The following is a 21,160-nucleotide window of genomic DNA, read 5'->3' as shown; positions in this document are numbered from 1 at the left end:
TACCCATCTCCACCCAGCGAACAGTGGGGGGTCAAAAAGACTGAAAGAAGCTTAATGAATGACTCCCCTGACACACAAAAGGGTATCAAGCTGAAATACCCCGATAGATAAGATCTATGTGTACCACTTTCCTACCTTTGAAGTATTATGTTCTACTCATTAAGGGCACTCACTTTGCAGGGATGTCTTTTTTACCATATCTTTACTTTTGGTAAAATAAACAAAACAAAGCAAATGAATGGGGTGCAAAAGGGGTATGTTTAAGGGGTGGTTCACCTTAGGTATGTTACAGATTGGCTGACTTTTCACTTGGTCTTCGTTTTTTCTTTTTTATAGTTTTGTATCATTTGCTGTAACAACCAGATTGCTGAAATTGCAAAGTGGAGAGCTGCTGAAAAAAAAGCTAAAAACACAAATACTGTAATAAAAAATGAAAACCAACTGCAAATTGTCTCAAACTATCACTCTCTGTATCATACTAAAAGTTTATCTAAAGGTGAACAACCGCTTTAAGCAATTATTTAAAGTAATTCTGGGGATATATGGAGCATTATTATTGTGATGTGTATGCTCTCAGGTCTAAAAAGGCAAAGAACTAAAAAACTATAAATATAAATAATGAAGAGAAATTGCAACGTTGCTAGGAATTGGACAGTCTATAACATACTAAAAGTTACTTCAAAGCTGAACTATCCCTTTTAAGATACAACGTGTGTCAGATTTGTAAATATGAATGTGAAGCCAGCTGCCGCGGCATGGGTGTCAAAGTGCTGTAAAATAGAATATCTGTAAGTGAACAACTATGGCACAATTAGGAGTGCCACTGGCACAAAACACAATGGATCCCTGGAATTACCTGCTACTCAAGCACAGGGCTCCATAGAACCAAAGTGTTTTCCCTCTTGCACGTTTAACCAGTGTAGGGGTCTGGTAAATTAGCCACCCCTAATAATATTGGCAGGCAGATCCCCAGTGGTATAGACGCCTAAATGGGTCCTAACAGGGGACCTATTTCATTATTCTGCCTTGAACTATGTACTTGGTGTTCTCAATAGTGACCAGTAGATGGTACTGTGCTAAAGTATAAAACCCTTTGTAGCCATGCGTTCAGTGTCCATCTTGTGCTGGCTCTAGCCTGAGCAGGCAGGCAGAGCTCAAGTGGAACCTAGACAGGTCAGGTCTAGTAAGGATAGGCTACTCACCTTAAGAGGTCACTCTAGGAGTGACAGATAGACAGACTATTTAGCTGAGCAGCTCAAGGCTCCGACGAGGAGAGTCAGAGGGATTAAGATCCCGGGTACTAATTGCCCAGAAGTAGGCAGTGTGTACAGACTTAGGGATGTAGTGATCCTACTAGGTTCCACTTAGGGAAAAGGCTAAAAACTGGGTGTACCTTCATTGCTGCTGTGTATGTTCTCTTCCCTGTGGAGATTGATACCGACCACTGTTGCCTGTGAGTATATGCCTATCCGCTGTTGATGTATGATCCTGCTTGCTCTATATGTACACTCCATTCAGTATTGTATTGTTCAATAAATATGTTCAATGGCTAAGTTATAAGAACCACTGGCGCCCAATTATTGCAGAATGTATCAAGTTACAGTTACACTACACCCTGCCTCCACACCGTTGAGAGGGTTTACTCGCTACACCAGCATATCAGCACAAGGTGCAAGGCCCACTCCAATATTTGCTCCTAGCACTGCACCTTGTAAATGAGCCTTGTAATGTGTGTTTGTATTCCTTTTGGCTGCTCCGACCCAACGTTGGGCTTCCATTAAATCAAAATGATGAATGCCTCTTTATGAACATGCCTCTGGGCTGCACAGATTACCTGGTTTTCTGTATCTAATAAGGCATGCAATCACATTGGAAGCAAGATAAGGATAATTATTATTTCATCCCTAATTTCCAGTGCCAAAGAAATTATTTTTTTTCTGCTGCTTTTGACTGAGGTATAAAATTAAGCTCCTCGTGTATCATAATTATTGTGACACTAATTATTTTTCATAATGCTCTTGGCTGACAAATTACTCATATTTAAACCAGACCTGTACTTGTATAGTCAGCAAAAAATTTGAATAATAGACATTATTAATAATTAATGTCTGCAATATTTCACTATTATGGTAAAATATAAAAACATATGAATGTCACTTTCTTGATTCTGCCCTTAATGCTTACATGTAAAAAATATCAAATATATGTAGGGGAGCTGTGTATACTTGTCTCCCCTCTGTGTTGTTCTGTGCAAGGAGGGAAGTGCTACACAGGAAGTGCTGCTGGGAGAGAGAAGCAGCAGAATGAAAGCAAGGTGCTGCAAGGTTTTGTGGGTGAAATGAGAGTAGGGAACCCCAGTGGCAGAAAAGTGCACTATATTTAGGGTATGGAAGGAAGGGGGTCCTTGTCAGGGCTCTGAATAGCAAAGCACACTCTTCTCAGGGCACAGAAAGCCAAAGGGAGTCCTTCTCAAACTGCCACATAAGTTGGAGTCCCCCAGCAGCTCAGAAATAAAACCATCTGATATATTATGTAAAGTTGATCCTGAATGGCAGGCTATCTGTATCATGGTTATTTAAAGGGAGAGTGCCCTGCAAATAAACCCATCAACCTTTCCTCTGTGTGTGATTGCAGATCAGGAATGTTGCCAGAGAGGGGAGAATAGCATTCTTAACCCCAATGCTGTGTTTTCACAGCTGCCGCACACCCATCACACAGGTCTCTGACATGAAGCAGAATTTTTACTGGCTAGGTGGCTACCCTAACTGTACCTCTGTTTGAGGGACATGTTACTTACAATCCATTGCTTTAAAGGAGATCTAAGGCTTAACTAAACAAGTAGGGTAAAAATAGACAAATACAAGAGTCCTCGGCACTCAACCCATTATCAAAATGTAGCTCCCACCCTTCCCAGCTAGGGATGTCGCGGACTGTTCTGCGGCGAACTTGTTCGCGCGAACATCGGCTGTTCGCGTCCGCCGCAAGTTCGCGAACGTCGCACGACGTTCGCCAATAGGCGTTCGCGTCAAAATCGTTCGTCCATTCGACCATTCGGTCGCTAAAATCGAACGATTTTCGTTCGATTCGAACGAAAATCGTTCGATCGAACGATTAAAATCCTTCGATCGTTCGAATCGAACGATTTTCGGATGTTCGAAGTTCGCGAACTGTTCTCGAACTGTTCGCATTTTTTGCCGGTGTTCGCGAACGGCGTTCGCGAACACATTATCGGCGGTTCGCTACATCCCTATTCCCAGCTATAGTCAGGTGATCCCACTGGTGTCTAATAAAAGGGCAGCCAAGTTTGGGAGTTTTATTTTGAAAGCAGCAAGTATGTTGCAGGTAAAACTTAGTCCCTTTTGTAAAATGTATAATGAAGCAATAGAATTCTTAATGAATCAGATGAAAATTGAGCATAGGACTGGCCAGATATGGGATGACTTTGACGTAGTTGGCCAGCTTAAATATATTGCAATATATGGACAAACAATCCCTGTGTTGTTTAAAGGGTAAGGCATTTTTCAGTAGCAGTATGCACAAAATGTCTCTGTCTTAAATATATTGATAATGGGTTGAGTGCAGAGGACCTCTTGTATTTGTCTATATGTATTTTGTGGTCACAGCGTCATTGCACCCCCGCCTAATGGTTTTAAAAATTAGTGGTGAGCACAACTTTCCCTTGTTTGTATAAGTAGGGTAAAAATGTTGTACATTATATTTTGGGCTTCTGTACTAGGTCAAGGGAAACACAACCCTTTAGCAGGGAAGATCTGTGTGTCCAAAGATGCCCCAGTAGCTCCCCATCTTTTTTTCTGCTGATTCACTGCACATGCTCTGTGCTGCTGTCACTTACTGAGCTTAGGGACCCACTCACAATATACTGTATATACAGTATAGAAAAGTCACAATATAAGGATGATTAGTAAATAATTATTGGTATAGGCAGATCAAAAACCAGACAATTAAAATCAGTCCTGTAGCATCAGCTTGTATGACAGGCAAACCTCATTTTCTGCTTCAAGATTTCCCACAACTTCTAAGCTTATCTTCTCAACAGCTGCATATGCGTGTAAAAGACACTCCTAACAAAAATCCAAAATGGGGAACTCCTGTGAAGGCCTGGAACTGTACTACTATAGATATGCTGAACCTTTAGGCTGGTCCAATAAATTCAATATATATATAAAATGGCATTTCTGTCCCACATTCATTTTAGGGTTTAGTTCCCCTTTTAAAGCTATGTAACCCATAGCAACCAATTAGTGATTACCTATTCAGTCAGCTGAATTTAGAACAGCGAAAGCTAAAATTATTTGGTTGCCATGGGTTACTGCCCAGGTGAATATTTCCCCAGTGTTTACAGATGAGCCCCACACAGTAGATCTTTGCAGCATCTGTCAAAATAGGCTTGGGGGTTGCTCTTTTGTCATTCCAGAGCTGTGAGCTGACACAGGATCTTCAAATAAGCAGATATTTAACTGAATAGGGAATTAACCACCCAACTGGCCTCCTTTCAGCAATATTTGGGAATATATATCAGGAAAACTATACCCCCCAAACAATGTAGGTCTCTATAGAAAGATATTGCATAAAACAGCTCATATGTAAAATCCTGCTTCATGTAAATAAACCATTTTCATAATAATATACTTTTCTAGTAGTATGTGCCATTGGGTAATCATAAATAGAAAATTGCCATTTTAAAAAATAAGGGCCGCCCCCTGGGATCGTAGGATTCACTGTACTCACAAACATACCAACAAACCATACATGTTAGGTCACATGAGCCAATTAACAGACAGAGTTGTGTCTTTTGCTTCCACACTTCTTCCTGTTACAGTTAGAGTTGAAGTATTTCTGGTCAGGTGATCTCTGAGACAGCACAGAGACCATCACGAAATGGTGGCTCAAGGCAAGAGATGTAAAATGGCAATATTTACTTAAATATATATTCCAGTTTGATAAGATTCTTTAATATGCCACTTAATATGATATGAACTATCTGTTGCTTAAGTGTTCATTTTGGAGGTATAGTTTTCCTTTAAGGTGAGGTGTGCTCAGGAGGGCACTTTCTACATGTTTACTTAGATTATTTTCCAGCCTTTAGTTCCCCTTTAACGATAGTGCTCTAAGGAACTCTGCGCCAATGAGGTTAGGTAAAGTTAGGAAAACGACTCTGGGTGCCCCTGTTAATGGTTGTTTGCAAATAACTGTACAGGGATCAGCTCTAAAGGTCCCTGTTTGAGCTAAGGACATACTGTGTTTTGAAAACAGAACCAAAACATTCTAGTGCACTCTTAGACCGTGGGAGGTATTCTGTGGGAATGCTCCTCACTCCATGTGCTAGTAAATAAATACCTTTTCATATACTTGGGTGAGTCTTCTCCTTCTACAATAGCAGGCACATGCTTCACGTGGATAACATTGTAAGAACTGTGGGTATATTCGTTTTCATCATTATAATCAGGGCCAAGCAATGTCCTCGCCCAGGTGCCCATGTCATAAGGTGGAAGTGTGCCTCCAAATTCAGAAGGTAAACAATCAGGGTGAATCAGCTGGTGAAGGCTATTCAGGTTGTTACCGTGTAGAAAGATCTGCAAGAGAAATTATAGAAATTCTTACACCTCTATAATCATGTAAATGGTTCTATTTTATCTGGATAATATGAGGGACGGTATTTATAAATGACTTGGATTAAAACCAGACACATACAGATCTTATTCACAAACTGATCTTCTGGTGCATAAAATACAGGTGCTTATTGATCCTACTGAGATGTCTATATGGATTTAGAAATGGGGTTTCAATTCTTGTAATCTACTTTTCCCCAAAAGGCAGAAATAAATGATGACTTCCCAGGTTGAAGGGGTTGTGCACCTTTGAGTTAATGTCAAATATGATGTAAAAAGTGATATTCTGAGACATCATTTGTGGTTTTTGAGTTATTCAGCTTTTTATTCAGCAGGTCTCCAATTTGAAATTTCAGAAATCTAGATGCTAGGGTCCAAATTACCCTGACAACCATGCATTGATAAAAATAGAAGACTGAAATATGAATAGGAGAGGCCGGAATAGAAAGATGAGTAATAAAAAGTAACAATAACAATACAATTGTAGACTTACAGATTGTTTGTTTTTTAGATGGGGTCAGTGACCCACATTTGAAAGCTGGAAAGAGTCAGAAGAAAAAAGAATATAAAAAAAACTATAAAAAATAAATAATAAAAACCAATTGAAAAGTTGCATAGAATTAGCATTTTATAACTTGCTAAAAGTTAACCTATAGGGGAACCACCCCTTTAACAGTCAATAGTAATAGAACAACAGTGCAGATACAGTGGTGACACAGCACATGTGCAGTTGTGTTTATTTTAGCAAATCAGGACAAATGCAGTAGGCACAACACAATTATATCAAGAGAGTTGCCTCTTTGCAACCGCACAGATGCCGGAATTGTGGGTAAAATGCTGTATTATGGGAAAAAACATGGTGATTGCACTCTACTGCACTTTGCTCACTGCACTTGTGGAGGAACCCATACTGTATGTTTAAGTCTATACCCATTTCAAATTTAGATCATGAGTCCCAATACCCATCTGGATTCTGTTCATAAAAGGCGATTAACCGTCCTTGTATGTACTATATTAATAAATTGATTTGTAAAGCACTGTACCATGCATAAAATAATGGCACAGGGCTCATTGCCACTGAGTAACATTCTGGGTAAAGCATCTGCGATGCTGGAAATTATGAACGGAGCACTTAAAGTCAAGCTGCTTTTATGAAAAATGAAAATATTGAACCATTTAAAGATTAAGTTGTTTCCATAGATACAGTTATATTGTGCTTGATACATTAAAAACAGTGATTTAGCTGAGTACAATATATTCTAATATAGTTATTTACTATGCATCCTTAAGAACCATAGACATTTTAATATATGAAATATTTTACTTTTTCAATTCATCTTGGTGTGTTTCTGCCAGTGCTTTTAGTGATGCTATAAAATTCTGTAGCAGCAAAACCCTATAACAGGTAAAATCTCCTGGAAATGGGTAAAGCGGTCTATTTAGCTAAATGGCCATGAAGAGAAGTGAATACCGAGCCAATTCAAATGCAAATGACAATATATTGCAGATCATGAGGAAAGCAGGTACAGCTCACAAAATAATAAAACACTTCAATGATCTTTCTCCATAGATATTAACATCTCAATAAACTTTAGAGGTGTGGAACCAAAATCTATAAAAATTACCCGTAAGGAACGATATGTTGTAGACGTTAAATGCAAATAGATTCTGTTTATAAAAGGCAATTAACCTTCCTATTTGTAAAACACTGTACCAGGCATAAAAGTACAATATAAATAAAAGTACAATATCTAAAAGTACACACAGGGAGGACAAGTCAGACAATAAATAAATATACACAGTACACAGAGTGCCATGTGGTAAGAGACACAGTAGGAAGATGGTCCCTGCCCCGTAGAGCTTACAGTCTAAGTGGGTTGGTGGTTAACATACAGGCACAATTTGTAGGGGGAAAGTGCACAAGGTATAAAGGCATTTTCCAATAGGTACAGGACTAGACTAATGTTCTAGTGCTCCAAAAGGTAGACTCTTACTTTGTTAAGGAGATTGAAAGAGCACTCCTTATGAAGGAATTCAGGGATGGAATTCCAGAGGTAAGGAGCAGCAAGATAGAAAGGTTTGAGACGAGAGGTGGCAGTGGATGGGGATGGTGTAAAAAGAAAATGGCTCTGAGAGGAATAGGGAAGACAGACAGAAATGTACAGTGATACAAGAGAAGAAATGATGAGAGGAGCAGAGGAGTGAAGGGCTTTAAATGTTAGTAGAAGGATTGTATATGCTACGCTTTGCTTAACAGGGACCCTGCTGAGGATTTTAGTTGGGGTTCAGCAGGTTCCCCTTTAGGAGAGAGCAGAAGGATTCTGGTAGCAGAGTTTAAGATTGATTGGAGGGGAGAGAGATGGGAGTCAGGAAGACCAGTTATTAGGAGATTGCAATAGTCTAAATGGAATAGGATACGGGCATGGATTAATGTATTGACTGTTGTTTCTGAAAGAAATGGGCGCATCTTGGCTATATTGAACAGGAAGAAACGGCAGGTTTTGGCAGTATTATTAATATGATCAGAGAAGGAGAGAGACGGGTCAAAGATGACCCACAAGCAGCATGCTGCATTAACAGGGTTAATGGTCATGCCATCAATAGTAATGGGGAAAGGAAGAGATGGGCTACAGTAGATTTGGTTGGAAAGACCATGAGTTCAGTTTTAGCCAAGTTGAGTTTGAGGTGACTTTGGTTCATCCAGGAGGAGATAACCAGTAGGCAGTTTGCTGTCTGGGTCTGAATGTCAGTGTTTAGTGAAGGGGTTGATATTAATATATCTGGATGTCATCGGTATCCAGGTGATTTTTAAGGTGTATCCTTTTATAGGAGTAATACACACCTATGTTCTACAAAAGCCAATTAACAGTTTAGTTTTGAAAAGGAGAGCTGCACTTTCTTCTACTTTCTTCTTCCTCGTGAGGCAACTTCAGGCGACTTCGGAAAACGAAGAAGAGGAGATTTGTCGCTGGGGCCACAAATCTGCTCGTGTGGCCAGACTCTTAGGGTTTAGTTCCCCTTTAAAGATGGTGGTTTTACACTGATAATGCGCCTCTTAATACACATGAGCTATTTCTAGTTTTGAAATGGGGCGGGGAGTCACTGACGCCATTTAAAAAACAAATGCTCTGCAAGGCTACAAACGTATTATTATCGCTACTTTTTATTACTAATTCTGTTCAGGCCTCTCCTAATCATGTTGCAGTCTCTTATTCAAATCAATGTATGGTTGCTAGGGTAATTTGCAAACTGGAGAGCTGTTGAATAAAAAGCAAAAATATCTCAAAAGACACAATAATAATAAAAAAACAATTGCAAGCTGTCTCAGAATATCACTATCATATATCATACTAAACGTAAATTTAAAGGTTAACAAACCCTGTAAAATATGAAAATAATGAAAATCACCTTAGGGCTTGATTCTGTAGAAAGGCACGCACTGCATCCTAATGCATTTATATTGTCATGGAAACCCCTCGGTCATTTTTTAAAAACATCAAATTTACAATAAAGTCTTAAAAGAAAACGAAATAAAGATCACTTAAGCAGTAGCTCATATGAAAAACATGGGAAAATGTTACCGGCCGTCATAGATAACACCGGGAGGAAATGAAATTGTTATTTCCGATTTTAAGATGAGATCCATGAAATATTGCAGTTGAGATTTTTGTATGACATATGTAATTACTGCTCTTAGTATTCTCATACAGAAGATCATTTCCATTTACCATCTCACAAATTTCATTGCATCCTGCCAGCCCCTGCGATCTCCAAAGAAATTCACAGAGATTTGCAGTGAAATAATCCGGTTGTGCGGCATTATTAATCACAAAGAGACAATGTACAAAGCACAGCTGGGCCCCCCCCGCTGTAGATTTAATCTCAAAGGTCACAGCGAGGTGCAGAAACCTTATAATGGGAGACTATCCAGAGTACATAACCATTACCATCATGCAATATGTTCAACAAACAAAAATTGTCTTGGCTTATTTGTCTTACCCGCTTCCTTGTCTTGTCTTTAAGGAATGGTTTAATTATAGTGTACAGAGCATGGATGTACCAGGGCTGATTGACAAAGTGAACTCCTCCAAAACGAGCTGGGAAGCTGTCCTGTGGGTTGGAGAAAAACACAACTGTTAGAAAGGCAAGTGGGGAACAGTACAGTCATAGTTCCTTTTCTATATAAAATTAATGTCCCAGTGGACTGAGCGGCGGTGCCATATTTCCTCTGTTACCAGCAGGCAAGTTTTGGTTGCATAAAAACCAGGTGTACTGCCAAACAGAGCCTCCTGTAGGCTATCAGTCCATGTAGCCAATCAGAGCCCTTATTTGGCATCCCAGGAAGTTTTTGCATGCCTGTATTGCTCACCAACTCTTTTTATTTTTGAATGTGGTTCACGGGTAAAGAGTTGGGGACCCCTCTGCTATTGGGTAATCCTTAACAGAAAACTGACATTTTAAAAAATAAGGGCCGCCCCCCGGGAACATAGGATTCACGGTGCACACAAACAAACCATACATGTTAGGTCACATGAGCCAATTAAAAGACACAGTTCTGTCTTTTGCTGTCACACTTCTTCCTGTTACAGTTAGAGTTGTAGTATTTCTGGTCAGGTGATCTCTGAGGCAGCACAGATAGAGTCACGAAATGGTGGTTCAAGGCAAGAGATGTAAAAGGGCAAGATTTACTTAAATATATATACCAGTTTGGTAAGATTCTTTAATATGTCACTTAATATGATATAAACTATCTGTTGCTTAAATATTCATTTTGGGGGTAAAGTTTTCCTTTAAGACATTTTGGTCACTGGGAATTGCCTAACAAATAGACACCCCCAGTATTTTTAGCTTTAATTGCCTTATAAATATTATATATTGCAATTTGCAAATGCAACGTGGTTCTATAAAGCATTATGTTGCATTCTGCAGTATGCAGGTGCAAATAGATTAAGGTTCCTATTCAGAAGCATTCTCTGACAGCCTTTGATTTCTGGAGAATCACATGTTTCCGATCCCTGACCTATTGCTAAATATTCCTACAGCTCGGATGGAGCGAGGTTGAGCCCAGTGAGGCACTCTTTGTCAGGCACTTTACGGAAACAAAACAAGATGAAGGGAGCCATCTGCTCTGTGTTCATTGTCAGCTTTCCCTTGTGGCTGTGCTGAACAGGAGTGGGCTGTCTCCAGATAAAGCCCATAAGAGTCAGCGGTGCAGGGATGTCTAGTCTTCAATAATTCACACTGAACAGGCAAATGCTGGAACCAGTTTTATTCATTGTCTTTCATTAGAAGCTTCCTGCTTAATTTCATCCGCACACAGTTTAAAGGAAAAGAGAAGCCAAAATGCATATGTCCTTATACATAAAAGGGCACGTTGTCATAGTTACGCTGGTGGTGTATATAGTGCTGAGTGGGTTGAGGCCATTCCCCACCAATCTTGCCCACCCACTAGTGCAGCTGCCTCCCCAAACAGGTCAATCTTCTAAATTATTCAACAATCCCTACATCACCAATGGTGATTGCACAAAGTGCCTGTGTTATTGCTTATATTTAAACGTTAAAGGGATTCTGTCATGATTTTTATGGTGTAATTTTATTTCTGAATTACACTGTTTACACTGCAAATAATTCACCCTGACATGTAAAATTTAATATTGGTGTGTAGGCAGCCATCTCAGGTCATTTTGCCTGGTCATGTGTTTTCAGAAAGAGCCAGGGCTGCACTGTGGAACTGCTTTCTGGCAGGCTGTTGTTTCTCCTACTCAATGTAACTGAATGTGTCACAGAAGGACCTGGATTTTTACTGTTGAGTGTTGTTCTTAGATCTACCAGGGAGCTGTTATCTTGTGTTAGGGAGCTGCTATCTGGTTAACTTCCCATTGTTCTGCTGATGGGCTGATGGGGGGGGAGGGGAAGGGAGGGGGGTGATATCACTCCAACTTGTAGTGCAGCAGTAAAAAGTGACTGAAGTTTATCAGAGCACAAGTCGTGTCACTGTGGTCTCCTGGAAAACTGACAATATATCTAGCCCCATGTCAGATTTCAAAATTAAATATAAAAAAATCAGTGGGCCCAGGGACCAATTTCCCCACTATTCAGCTACAATATTTGGATCTGCTTTTCTTGTGGAAACTGCAATGGCTTCTAATTCTCAGCTACCCCATGCCCCCTCTATGTTGAACACAGAGTTAAAAGAATTTATGATAAAATGAACTCTAACTATTATCCAGAAAGCTCCAAATAACCACATAGACTCAATTTTAATCAAATAATTACATTTTTGAAAAATAATTTCCTTTTTCTCTGTAATTTTCAAAAAGTACCTTCTACTTGGTCCCAACTAAGATATAATTCATCCTTATCGGATGCAACACAATTCTATAGGGTTTACTTAATGATTCAGTGATTTTTTAGTAGCTATGGAGATCCAAATTACAGAAAGATCCCTTACCTGGAAAACCCCAGGTCCCGAGCATTGTACATAACAGGTCCCATGCCTGTATGTGCAGTACTGCTTACTTTGCCCCGATCATTTCTATACATATCAAGAGGCAGATCTACTTTCAACTTGGAGGTCTCATGTCTGCACTAGGGCAGCTCCCTGTCACACATAAATGCAAATATGCAGTGATCAGTCAGAGAACATAGCTCTGCCATCACATTTTACAATTTCATCAACTGATGCCACTATTGAATTTGTACTGTCCGTGTAAACTAGATTTGGCTATAATTTTCTATAAAGGATTTAATGGCAACACTATTCTGTAATACACATGTAAAATACTTTTAGTATATTATAGAATGGCTGATTCTAAGCAACTTTTCAAATAGCCTTCAGTTTTCTTTTTTTTTTATAGTTTTTGAATTATTTGCCTTCTTCTGTATCCTCCCAGCTTTCAAATGAGGGTCACTGATTCCAACTAAAAAACAAATGATCTGTAAACTCTACAAATGTATTGTTATTGCTACTTTGTATTACTCTTCTTTCTATGCAGGCCCCTGGATACTTGTACATTATAATACTGATGCTGTTAGTTACGGGCAGGTCTGTTTATGAGATACAATAATCATGTTTTGTGAAATAAGTTTGTTAGCAATTATTCTTTCTGCTCCTTCCAACTGCGCCTGCTGTTTGTTTCTTCTACTGAAACGTTAGCACATTATATCAGCAAGAACTTAACAGCACAACAATGTTCTGTATGAGTGAACCAAAAAAACAAGAAATAAACCCCAGCCAGCAACCCACCAATCATTATACTGGTAACTACGTGGAGATCTGTTAAGCAAAACGATGCCCGTAAAATGCAAATCTGAGGCAGTATAAAACAGCAGTGTGTAAAATGTAAGCACTGTTCTATCTGACACGATGTTCCAGCGGTAAATACTCTATTTATAGAGAAGATTCTTAGGGGCAGATTTATCTCCTATCCTTTCATTTTTAAGGGCAGTAAACAAAATACCACCCAGTCCTGTTTGGTAATTCTTTTGCTGGTGTCATTAAGTAACTGGAATGAATATTAGCAATAAATAAAATTGCCATAGGCTTGTACTGCCTTAATATGAACACAATGATCCTTCTTCTTCTTCTGTGGTTTTACAAATTAGTGAGTAGGTAGAATTCTGCACTGCCTGGCAACATGACAGCCCATAGGAATAAATGAGATTTGACTTCTGTTAACTGAATAGTCAAATTGAATGAGGGAAAATGCCAGGGATCCCCAATTTGACTTTCGATTAATCAATCCCTTAATCTAAACAAATCAATAAAAAAATGATACACTTAGGGGCCGATTCACTAAGGGTCGAATATCGAGGGTTAATTAACCCTCGATGTTCGACTAGGAACTAAAATCCTTCGACTTCGAATATCGAAGTCGAAGGATTTAGCGCAGATAGGATAATTCCTTCGATCGAACGATTAAATCCTTCGAATCGAACGATTCGAAGGATTTAAATCCAACGATCGAAGGAATATCCTTCGATCAAAGAAAGTTAGCCAAGCCTATGGGGACCTTCCTCATAGGCTAACATTGACTTTGGTATCTTTTAGATGGCGAACTAGGGGGGTTGAAGTTTTTTTTAAAGAGACAGTACTTCGACTATCGAATGGTCGAATAGTCGAACGATTTTTACTTCGAATCCTTCGATAGTCGTAGTCAAAGGTCGAAGTAGCCCATTCGATGGTCGAAGTAGCCCAAAGTTTTTTAACTTCGAATCCTTCACTCGAAGTTAGTGAATCGGCCCCTTAATAAAAAATAGTGTTTTTAGTTTTTGCCTTTTAATTTCTCTAATACTGCTGCTCTGTTGTAATAATATTCATCTAGGCCAACATAAGCAGGGTTTGAAAATGTATTCTGCATAGATTAATGTTTTTAAGTTGACAATTCCATATTTTGTTATTTTTACATATGAGACACTGAACACAGGAAGGGTTCATTACACCTGTGACACTTACTCAAAGTGCTTAATATAGTAATCAAGCCATAGCAGCACTGAGTATGGAGCAATGGCTGAAAAATAGGCAACTGTACAATGGTCATGAGGCTTTGTGAAGGATTCAAGGCAGGTATTTCTCTTGTCATCCAGAGGCTCGCAAAAACCATCAAATGAATGCATATAATGCCTCCTGCTATGACTCAGGGGCATACAGCATACATGAGATGTTTCTAAGAGGCAACAAATGTTTGGTATATTCTATAATATATATATATATATATATATATATATATATATATATATATATATATATATATATATATATACAATGGGGGAGGCAATGCACACAATTGCAGTTACAGAGGGTTACACCTGCAACAAATTTGCTCAACATCAACTACAGTTTAGTGGCTTATCATTAGGTCATATTATCCTTAAAGGACAATACAATGTAGAATAACTGGGGGAGGGTACTAAATCTGTTAGCACCTCCCTGATTCACTTACATCCTACCCCACACGAGTGTTTCTCTTTCTCAAAAAATGCAAAAATGTCTTGTGAGGGCCATGCTGCTATATGTACCAGCCGGGGTGACAGCCTGCACAGTATAAATCTTCTTGCCCGATTTCGCTGCACTCAGCTTTATTCAGTGTTGGACTGGGATGTCAAGGGCCCACCAGATAACCTAAGACCGTGGGCCCACTTTCCAAACTCTTATTCCTCTTCACTCAAACTCTTTATTCTCCTAGTCTTTTATCTCTACTTACTATAATCTATTCTTCCATTATTAAGCCCCTTAAATAAATAGGGAATGACCATGAAATAGGCCAAATGGTAAGAAACATGAGGGCCCACTGGCACCTTGGCCCTGGTATCCAGTCCGACACTGGCTTTATTAGGTGCAGAGGATGCTTAGGACATTAAAAGATAATGGCAGTACAGTACACCCAGGAAAAGTACCCAGAAAACAAAGAGTGCAATGGCCTGGGAGTTATGTAGGAGATAAGCAACTAGAATCACTAGGTGGGACCTAACTACTTGACACCAATATGGAGAGGAAACATGCTATGCTTTTAAACTGAATAAGCAAAAAGTAATGGTATCAGTACTGCCTATATGGTTATGTAGATTTACCGTAAGCCTATTAGTAGGGTTACCATATTTTATGGAAAGAAATAATGAAATAATGAAAATTACTAACATTTCTTCCCTATTGATAACATTGACATCAGGTATAATTTCTAGCAGCCAACCAGCAACTCTACCTATGAGTTCAAAATATTTGTTGCCATAGATTTTAGAAATGTCTTTGTGAATCAGAATGAGGAAGTTTGCTGCAAGTTCAAAAAACATCTGAACCTAAATCAAGAGAAAAGTGGTCATTCCACAGAGTGGCCATGCATAATGGCATGCCATCTCATTAACCCAAAATACACTAATTACGCTTACCTGCAAACCTTCTATGGCTAGTCGGAGGATTGACGGGGTAAGTTTGGAAGCTTGCTTGAAAGAAAAATTGCTCCAGTCTATAATTAAAATAAATCCATTGATCTGTAGTTCCTGATCTTCAATGAGAACTTCCAGAGATAAGAGGATAGCTCGCAAGATGTCCACAAAGGAATTCCTTCAAATGAAAACATACATTAGTTTTAATTGGATGCATTTTGTTATTTGTGTTAATTAATGGGGGAATGTCTCCCTGATTATGAATTCTGCATCAGTACTACCATGCACTACTGTGATCAAGTATATAATAGGAACCTCCATAGTCAGAGCTCAAGGAGATAGCTATCCTATTTAGCCACCATAGTCAATGACACTAGTTTAACTGTCCTTGGTATTCATGTATCGGTTGTTAGGACGTCAGCTCTCTAGGGGTTACGTAGTGTGTACAGGGGATCTGGACTGAGGATTTCCCATCAGCCTGTGTGACATCTTTCTACCTTAGGACTCCAGTAGGAAGATTTACTAAAGGGTAAAGTGACTAACGCTGGCGACGATTTGCCCGTTTTACTGCCCGCAGGGACTTTGCTGATTTACTAACAGGCGCTGGCTTCACTTTGCTAGCGAAAGAGACAGACACTAATGGTGATTTGCACTCTATCGCTAGGCGACTTTTCGCTGTGTCGAATGAATGTTACTCTGCAAATCACTAAAATGTGGATTTTACTGAACGTTACCTCTTTAGCCAGACTTGCCTTCACCAGCTCAGACCAGGTGGAGTGCAATGGAGTGCATAGATCTTCCTCAATCTTCAGTTACTTACTTCATATTCTGAGTGGAAAAAGCATCTAAGTTCAAAAAACGCTGGCATCTTTTCCTTTTTTCAGAGTGATTGCCAGCAAAAGTCCTCAAAATTTTTTTTTGGGTAACTGGTTTCCCCCATACATTTTCTAACATACAGTGGGCTCATATGTAGGGCATTATAAAAACTCTATTTTCTTTATTAAGGTTCCCTGCACTTGTGTAATTAACAGTCAAAATGTAATGTATTTGCTGCAACATATAATATAAAGACGTCCATTTAACTTTAAATTCCCGCTGTATGCAAATTAACTTGAGCGCAAGACCTTTATCGAATTTGCACTATGCAACAATGAAAGCTAGTGCATCTTTGCTTTGATTTGCTCCCATTGCCAAAGTAACGCTATCACAAAGCGTCCGTTGACCAGGACGAAACTTCGCATTTTAGTAAATTAGCATTGTCCCAGTGAATTTTCGCCTGGCGAAGTGTTGCGATGGGTGCGATGCCGTCGATGGCGAATTTTCGCCGCTTATTAATAATTAAATTTACCCCCAGGAAGCCTTTCATTGTTACAGAATTGCAATGCTTAGTATAGTTTTATGCTGCCAGATATCTCTACTGCACCTGTTCTGGCTCACAGGTAGGGTTTACTAGTCATAGGGTGTGCAATGATGCTTGATGCTAACTCTATTAATAAGGCAGAAAGGTGAAAATATAGGAAGGCCTGCATTTTTTTCCAGAAAAGGTGGCAGTGGTGGTTTCTGCATCAGAAACCACTGAGAGCAGATGAGACACCTTTGCATTTTCACATCCCTGGGTGCCCAAATAATGTGTTGTGACACCTAACTCTGCCGCACTACATTGCTATTAGTAGCTCCCAGAATAAAGTGACCTCACTTATATCTCTTATAGGCTCCATGGACTTTTAGCCAGGGACTGGCAGCAATCAGACAGGTCAGTATCTGGGAAGAAGAGGGCCAGGGACCAGATAATTAGCCATTAATAGGAATAAACAGCACCCCTAGGAAATGACAAGGTAAAGTCTATTGCATTAAACCTGGGTCCTCAGCGTTTATTCATTTTTTAATCTGGGGTCAAGTTTTGGCACTCTGATGTCATGCACCACATGCTCATGCTGCATTGCAAAGTAATGACTTTACAGCCATGTGCACCATCATTTTGGCTCAAAAAAACAAGCAATGTGCCACCTGACACTCCTGACAGCTAGAATTGCCACCTTATATAAAGTTATAAATACCGGCAGGGGCAGGCAGATGACTTGAGGAGGGGCCGGTCAATGATGCAAGGGGGCAGGCCAAAGATGTGAAGGGGCAGGACTGTGTCGTTGGAAGGGCCAAAGAAGGTAAATTTAAACAGGAATTAAAGGAACAGTAACACCAAAAAATTACAGTGTTTTAAAGTAATGAAAATATCATGTAGTGTTGTCCTGCACTAGTAAAACTGATCTGTTTGCCTCAAAAACACTAATATAGTTCATATAAACAAGCTGCTGGGGAGCAATGGCGGAAATTGAAAAACGGCTAAATGGCACAGGATAACTAATGGATAAAAGATAACACCATTAGACAGACAGAGCTTATTTGCTATCTGATGTGTAACCTGAGCCTTTTCTCATTTGAATGGCTGCCCCCATTGCTACACAGCAGCTTATTTATATAAACAATAGTACAATAGTAGTGTTTCTGAAGCAAACACAGCAGTTTTACCAGTGCAGGGCAACACTGCATTATATTTTCATTACTTTAAAACACTTTTATTTTTTGACGTTACTGTTCCTTTAAGGTCGTGCCTGGGACAGAAAGGAGAGGGTACATTGCCTGTTAATATATAATACAGGCCCTGGGCTTGATGTTAGGCCAGTAAAATACTGGCAATGTCGCAACCCTACAAATGGCCCATATGTAAAACACTTTATACGCCACATACAAAACTTTGGCGTTTTGATGAGCCCAATGAGTCCCCATGCTCACCCACAAACCAAGGGCGCACTAGGGATCTATTTATCATGCTGTGTAAAAAGTGGAGTGAAAACAATTACCCGTGATGTTGCTCATAGCAACCAATGAGATCTTTGCTTTTGTTTGAAATCTAATTGCTGATTGGTTGCTCTGGACATCATCACTGGTAATGCTTCACTCTACTTTTAAAAGTTGTGTCTTTCACTCCCACTTTCACTTCTTCCTGTTACAGTCAGAGCTACGTTATTTCCTGTCAGGTGATCAGTGAGTGGCGCAATAGAAATCACAAAATGGTGGCTCAAGGGAATAGACGTAAAAGGCCAGTATTTACTAGTATGTATGTGCTGATTTGGTAAGGCCACTTATTAGAATATAAATGATCTGTTTCATGCAGAACATATAATTTTCCTTCAAGTCTAAGTCTTTAGTTTCACAAGTTATGTACATGGAAAAAACAAATAGCTGTAGCAACAATGGCAAATATGTATTTAATGTATTGAGTAGGTTGGCATGGCTCTCTTTATAATAGAAACTGTATCCAATAAATCCAAGGTCATTCTGTCAGATTGTGGGAAACAATGAAGTACAGCCCTGGGTTTATTCTCAAATGAATATCAAGGTAAGAATTCACACACAGCAGGAAAGCCATTAAGTCAGGGGTGAAATATGCATTTATGTTTTGGCTGTGTCTGTATAGTGTTTATTCTAACCTGCATAATACATTCCATGCTCTGCTCAGTGATAACTGACACAACAATAAATTACACATATTGTGATCTGAAGGCAAGCAAACTCAACATGCCTAAGATTTATTGGACAGAAGTCCCTGTATAATACTATGTTGAGCCTGATATTTTACCACAGGGAAGAAATCATAGCTGCTTGGAAATAAACAAATACACAGATCTGGAAAATGAGACTTGTGTTCTTCTGGGATTGTCACACTGGTAGCATACAAGTCATAGAACCCAGAGGGAAAGGCACATGGGTATAAGGGGGATTTCACTTGTAAATCTAACTGCCAGTATCTTTCTAGCAGCTCTTACCAATCACTTGGAAGTTGTGTGTGTCCAGGGCCGGATTTACATAGTGGGCACCCCTAGGCCCACTATCGTCCGTCTCCCCTGTCCCCTCCCCTTTATTTGTGCAAATTCTCATTATCGGGACCAGAGTAATGGGGATTGGAGTACTGGGAATTTAAGAAATGATTGTATCTCCAGCACATCCCCAGTGTTCTTGAAGCAATGTGGGTGTGGTTGGGCAGCATGCCGCCCCCCTAAAATCCTGCCACCCTAGGCCCGGGCCTGGGTGGCCTTTCCACAAATCCGGGCCTGTGTGTGTCAACAAATAGCTAAAATAATATTTTGATCTAATTATATCCAGTTTTAATGAACTTCCATGTTGCTCCATAGCTGGCACGACTCCCATCTGCCTACAGACTGCTGCCTAGCATCCAGGACGACAACTGACCAGTTGAGTACATGTACTCCTAATCCTAAATCCAAACCCGAAAAATTTTCCTTGTGTATATCATTTAACTATGTCAACAAAGCAACATAGGTACTAAAATATCACTGTTTCGAACTTCACAAGTTGAATATGCAAGCAGATGAAAATCCACTGCAAGGAGTAGAGTCTGTATCATCTGGCCCACCAGGATACCGGGAAAACTGGTGGGCCCTCCTGCTCATCCAATCATTTGCCTTGTGTGCCTATGACATGACCATTCTATATGAGAACAAAGAGAAGAAATAGAGGAAAGGATAGACAATTGTATGTAAGATGAAGCAATTAAGAGAATAAAGAAAGGGAATGATGAGAGAAGGGAAAATAGCTTGGAGAGTGGGCCTGTGGTCTGAAGTTTTCTGCTGAGCCCTTGACATCCCAGTCCAACATGAAGTACATCGCCAGGAGTTGTTACTTCCTACCCTACGGCTAACAGTAAGGACAGGGCTCACCTGTGCACACTCAAGTTAGGGGATAGGTAGGGGGTAGGAGAGGGGATACCTACGTACTTATTCCCCTAGCCCCTCTTGGATAGAGTGCTGCCTAACACAGAAATAGAGAGTGAAATACAGTGGTTGTTAGCATGGATCTTGTGATTTTTATTTTGCAAAGTGCAAAACATGGCTGATGGCTTACTTTTTTTGCACTTTGCACACTACGATGTGCAATGCAAATGACTCCTATGGTCTAACAGAATAGAATGAGAACAGTTAATTCACGGGAAATAATTGCACTTAATTTTCTGCTTGTACTGCCTTTGAGTATAATTACAGCTGATACTTGTACAAAGGAAACTAAACATCAGTGGAGCACACGAGGCGTTTGGACTGCTGCTGTGCTGTTGTGGAGAATAGCAGTGAGCAAAATTCCTAAACTGAACTGTCACTGTTCCACAGCAAATTACACTCTGCCCATTACTAGCAAGAATACTAACAAGCAACCTCCAGACACAAACTCAAAGCAGAGCATTTCTCATACATTGCAGCAATATAACAGGTTTTGACAGGAGAGCATTGGTAGTCAACACAACTAGTGTTCCATAGGTCAAAGTGTTATAAAATGGAACTCAAATACCTTACAAGTACCAATACCATTATACATTCAACAGGTCTCCATTGCCCCCACATATATAGTAATGTTTGGGTGAAAAACCTTATATTTCAGCACAATGTACCCTTGTATTCATCATTCTTTACTCAGACAGCTGATATCCACTATCTTGCTTTTCCCCCTTTGTTGATCACAATAAATTAGTAAAGGAAGTTGAAAAATCATTAGGATAAGGTCACATTGAATGGCCAGGTTACCAAAAGGAAGGATCTTTGCGGATATTTGGCTACCCATGCCCAGTACCAAACTAGACT

The 21,160-nt window shown here is 39.7% G+C and overlaps 1 protein-coding gene across 4 annotated transcripts in view; it reads right to left on the bottom strand.

Moving 5' to 3' along the window:
• The window catches only part of clvs1.L (clavesin 1 L homeolog), a 50,463-nt gene that overhangs the window by 13,447 nt on the left and 15,856 nt on the right, over positions 1 to 21,160 (bottom strand). For all 4 annotated transcript variants that reach the window (XM_018266651.2, XM_041565559.1, XM_018266652.2 and 1 more), the window contains 3 exon segments: positions 15,516 to 15,690; positions 9,630 to 9,740; positions 5,359 to 5,594 (listed from right to left, as the gene is read on the bottom strand). In XM_018266651.2, the coding sequence (XP_018122140.1) occupies positions 5,359 to 5,594; positions 9,630 to 9,740; positions 15,516 to 15,690 (522 nt within the window).

The sequence above is a fragment of the Xenopus laevis genome, chromosome 6L (assembly GCF_017654675.1).
Source record: "Xenopus laevis strain J_2021 chromosome 6L, Xenopus_laevis_v10.1, whole genome shotgun sequence".
NCBI lineage: Eukaryota > Metazoa > Chordata > Amphibia > Anura > Pipidae > Xenopus > Xenopus laevis.
This window is presented reverse-complemented; position numbering and strand designations above follow the sequence as displayed.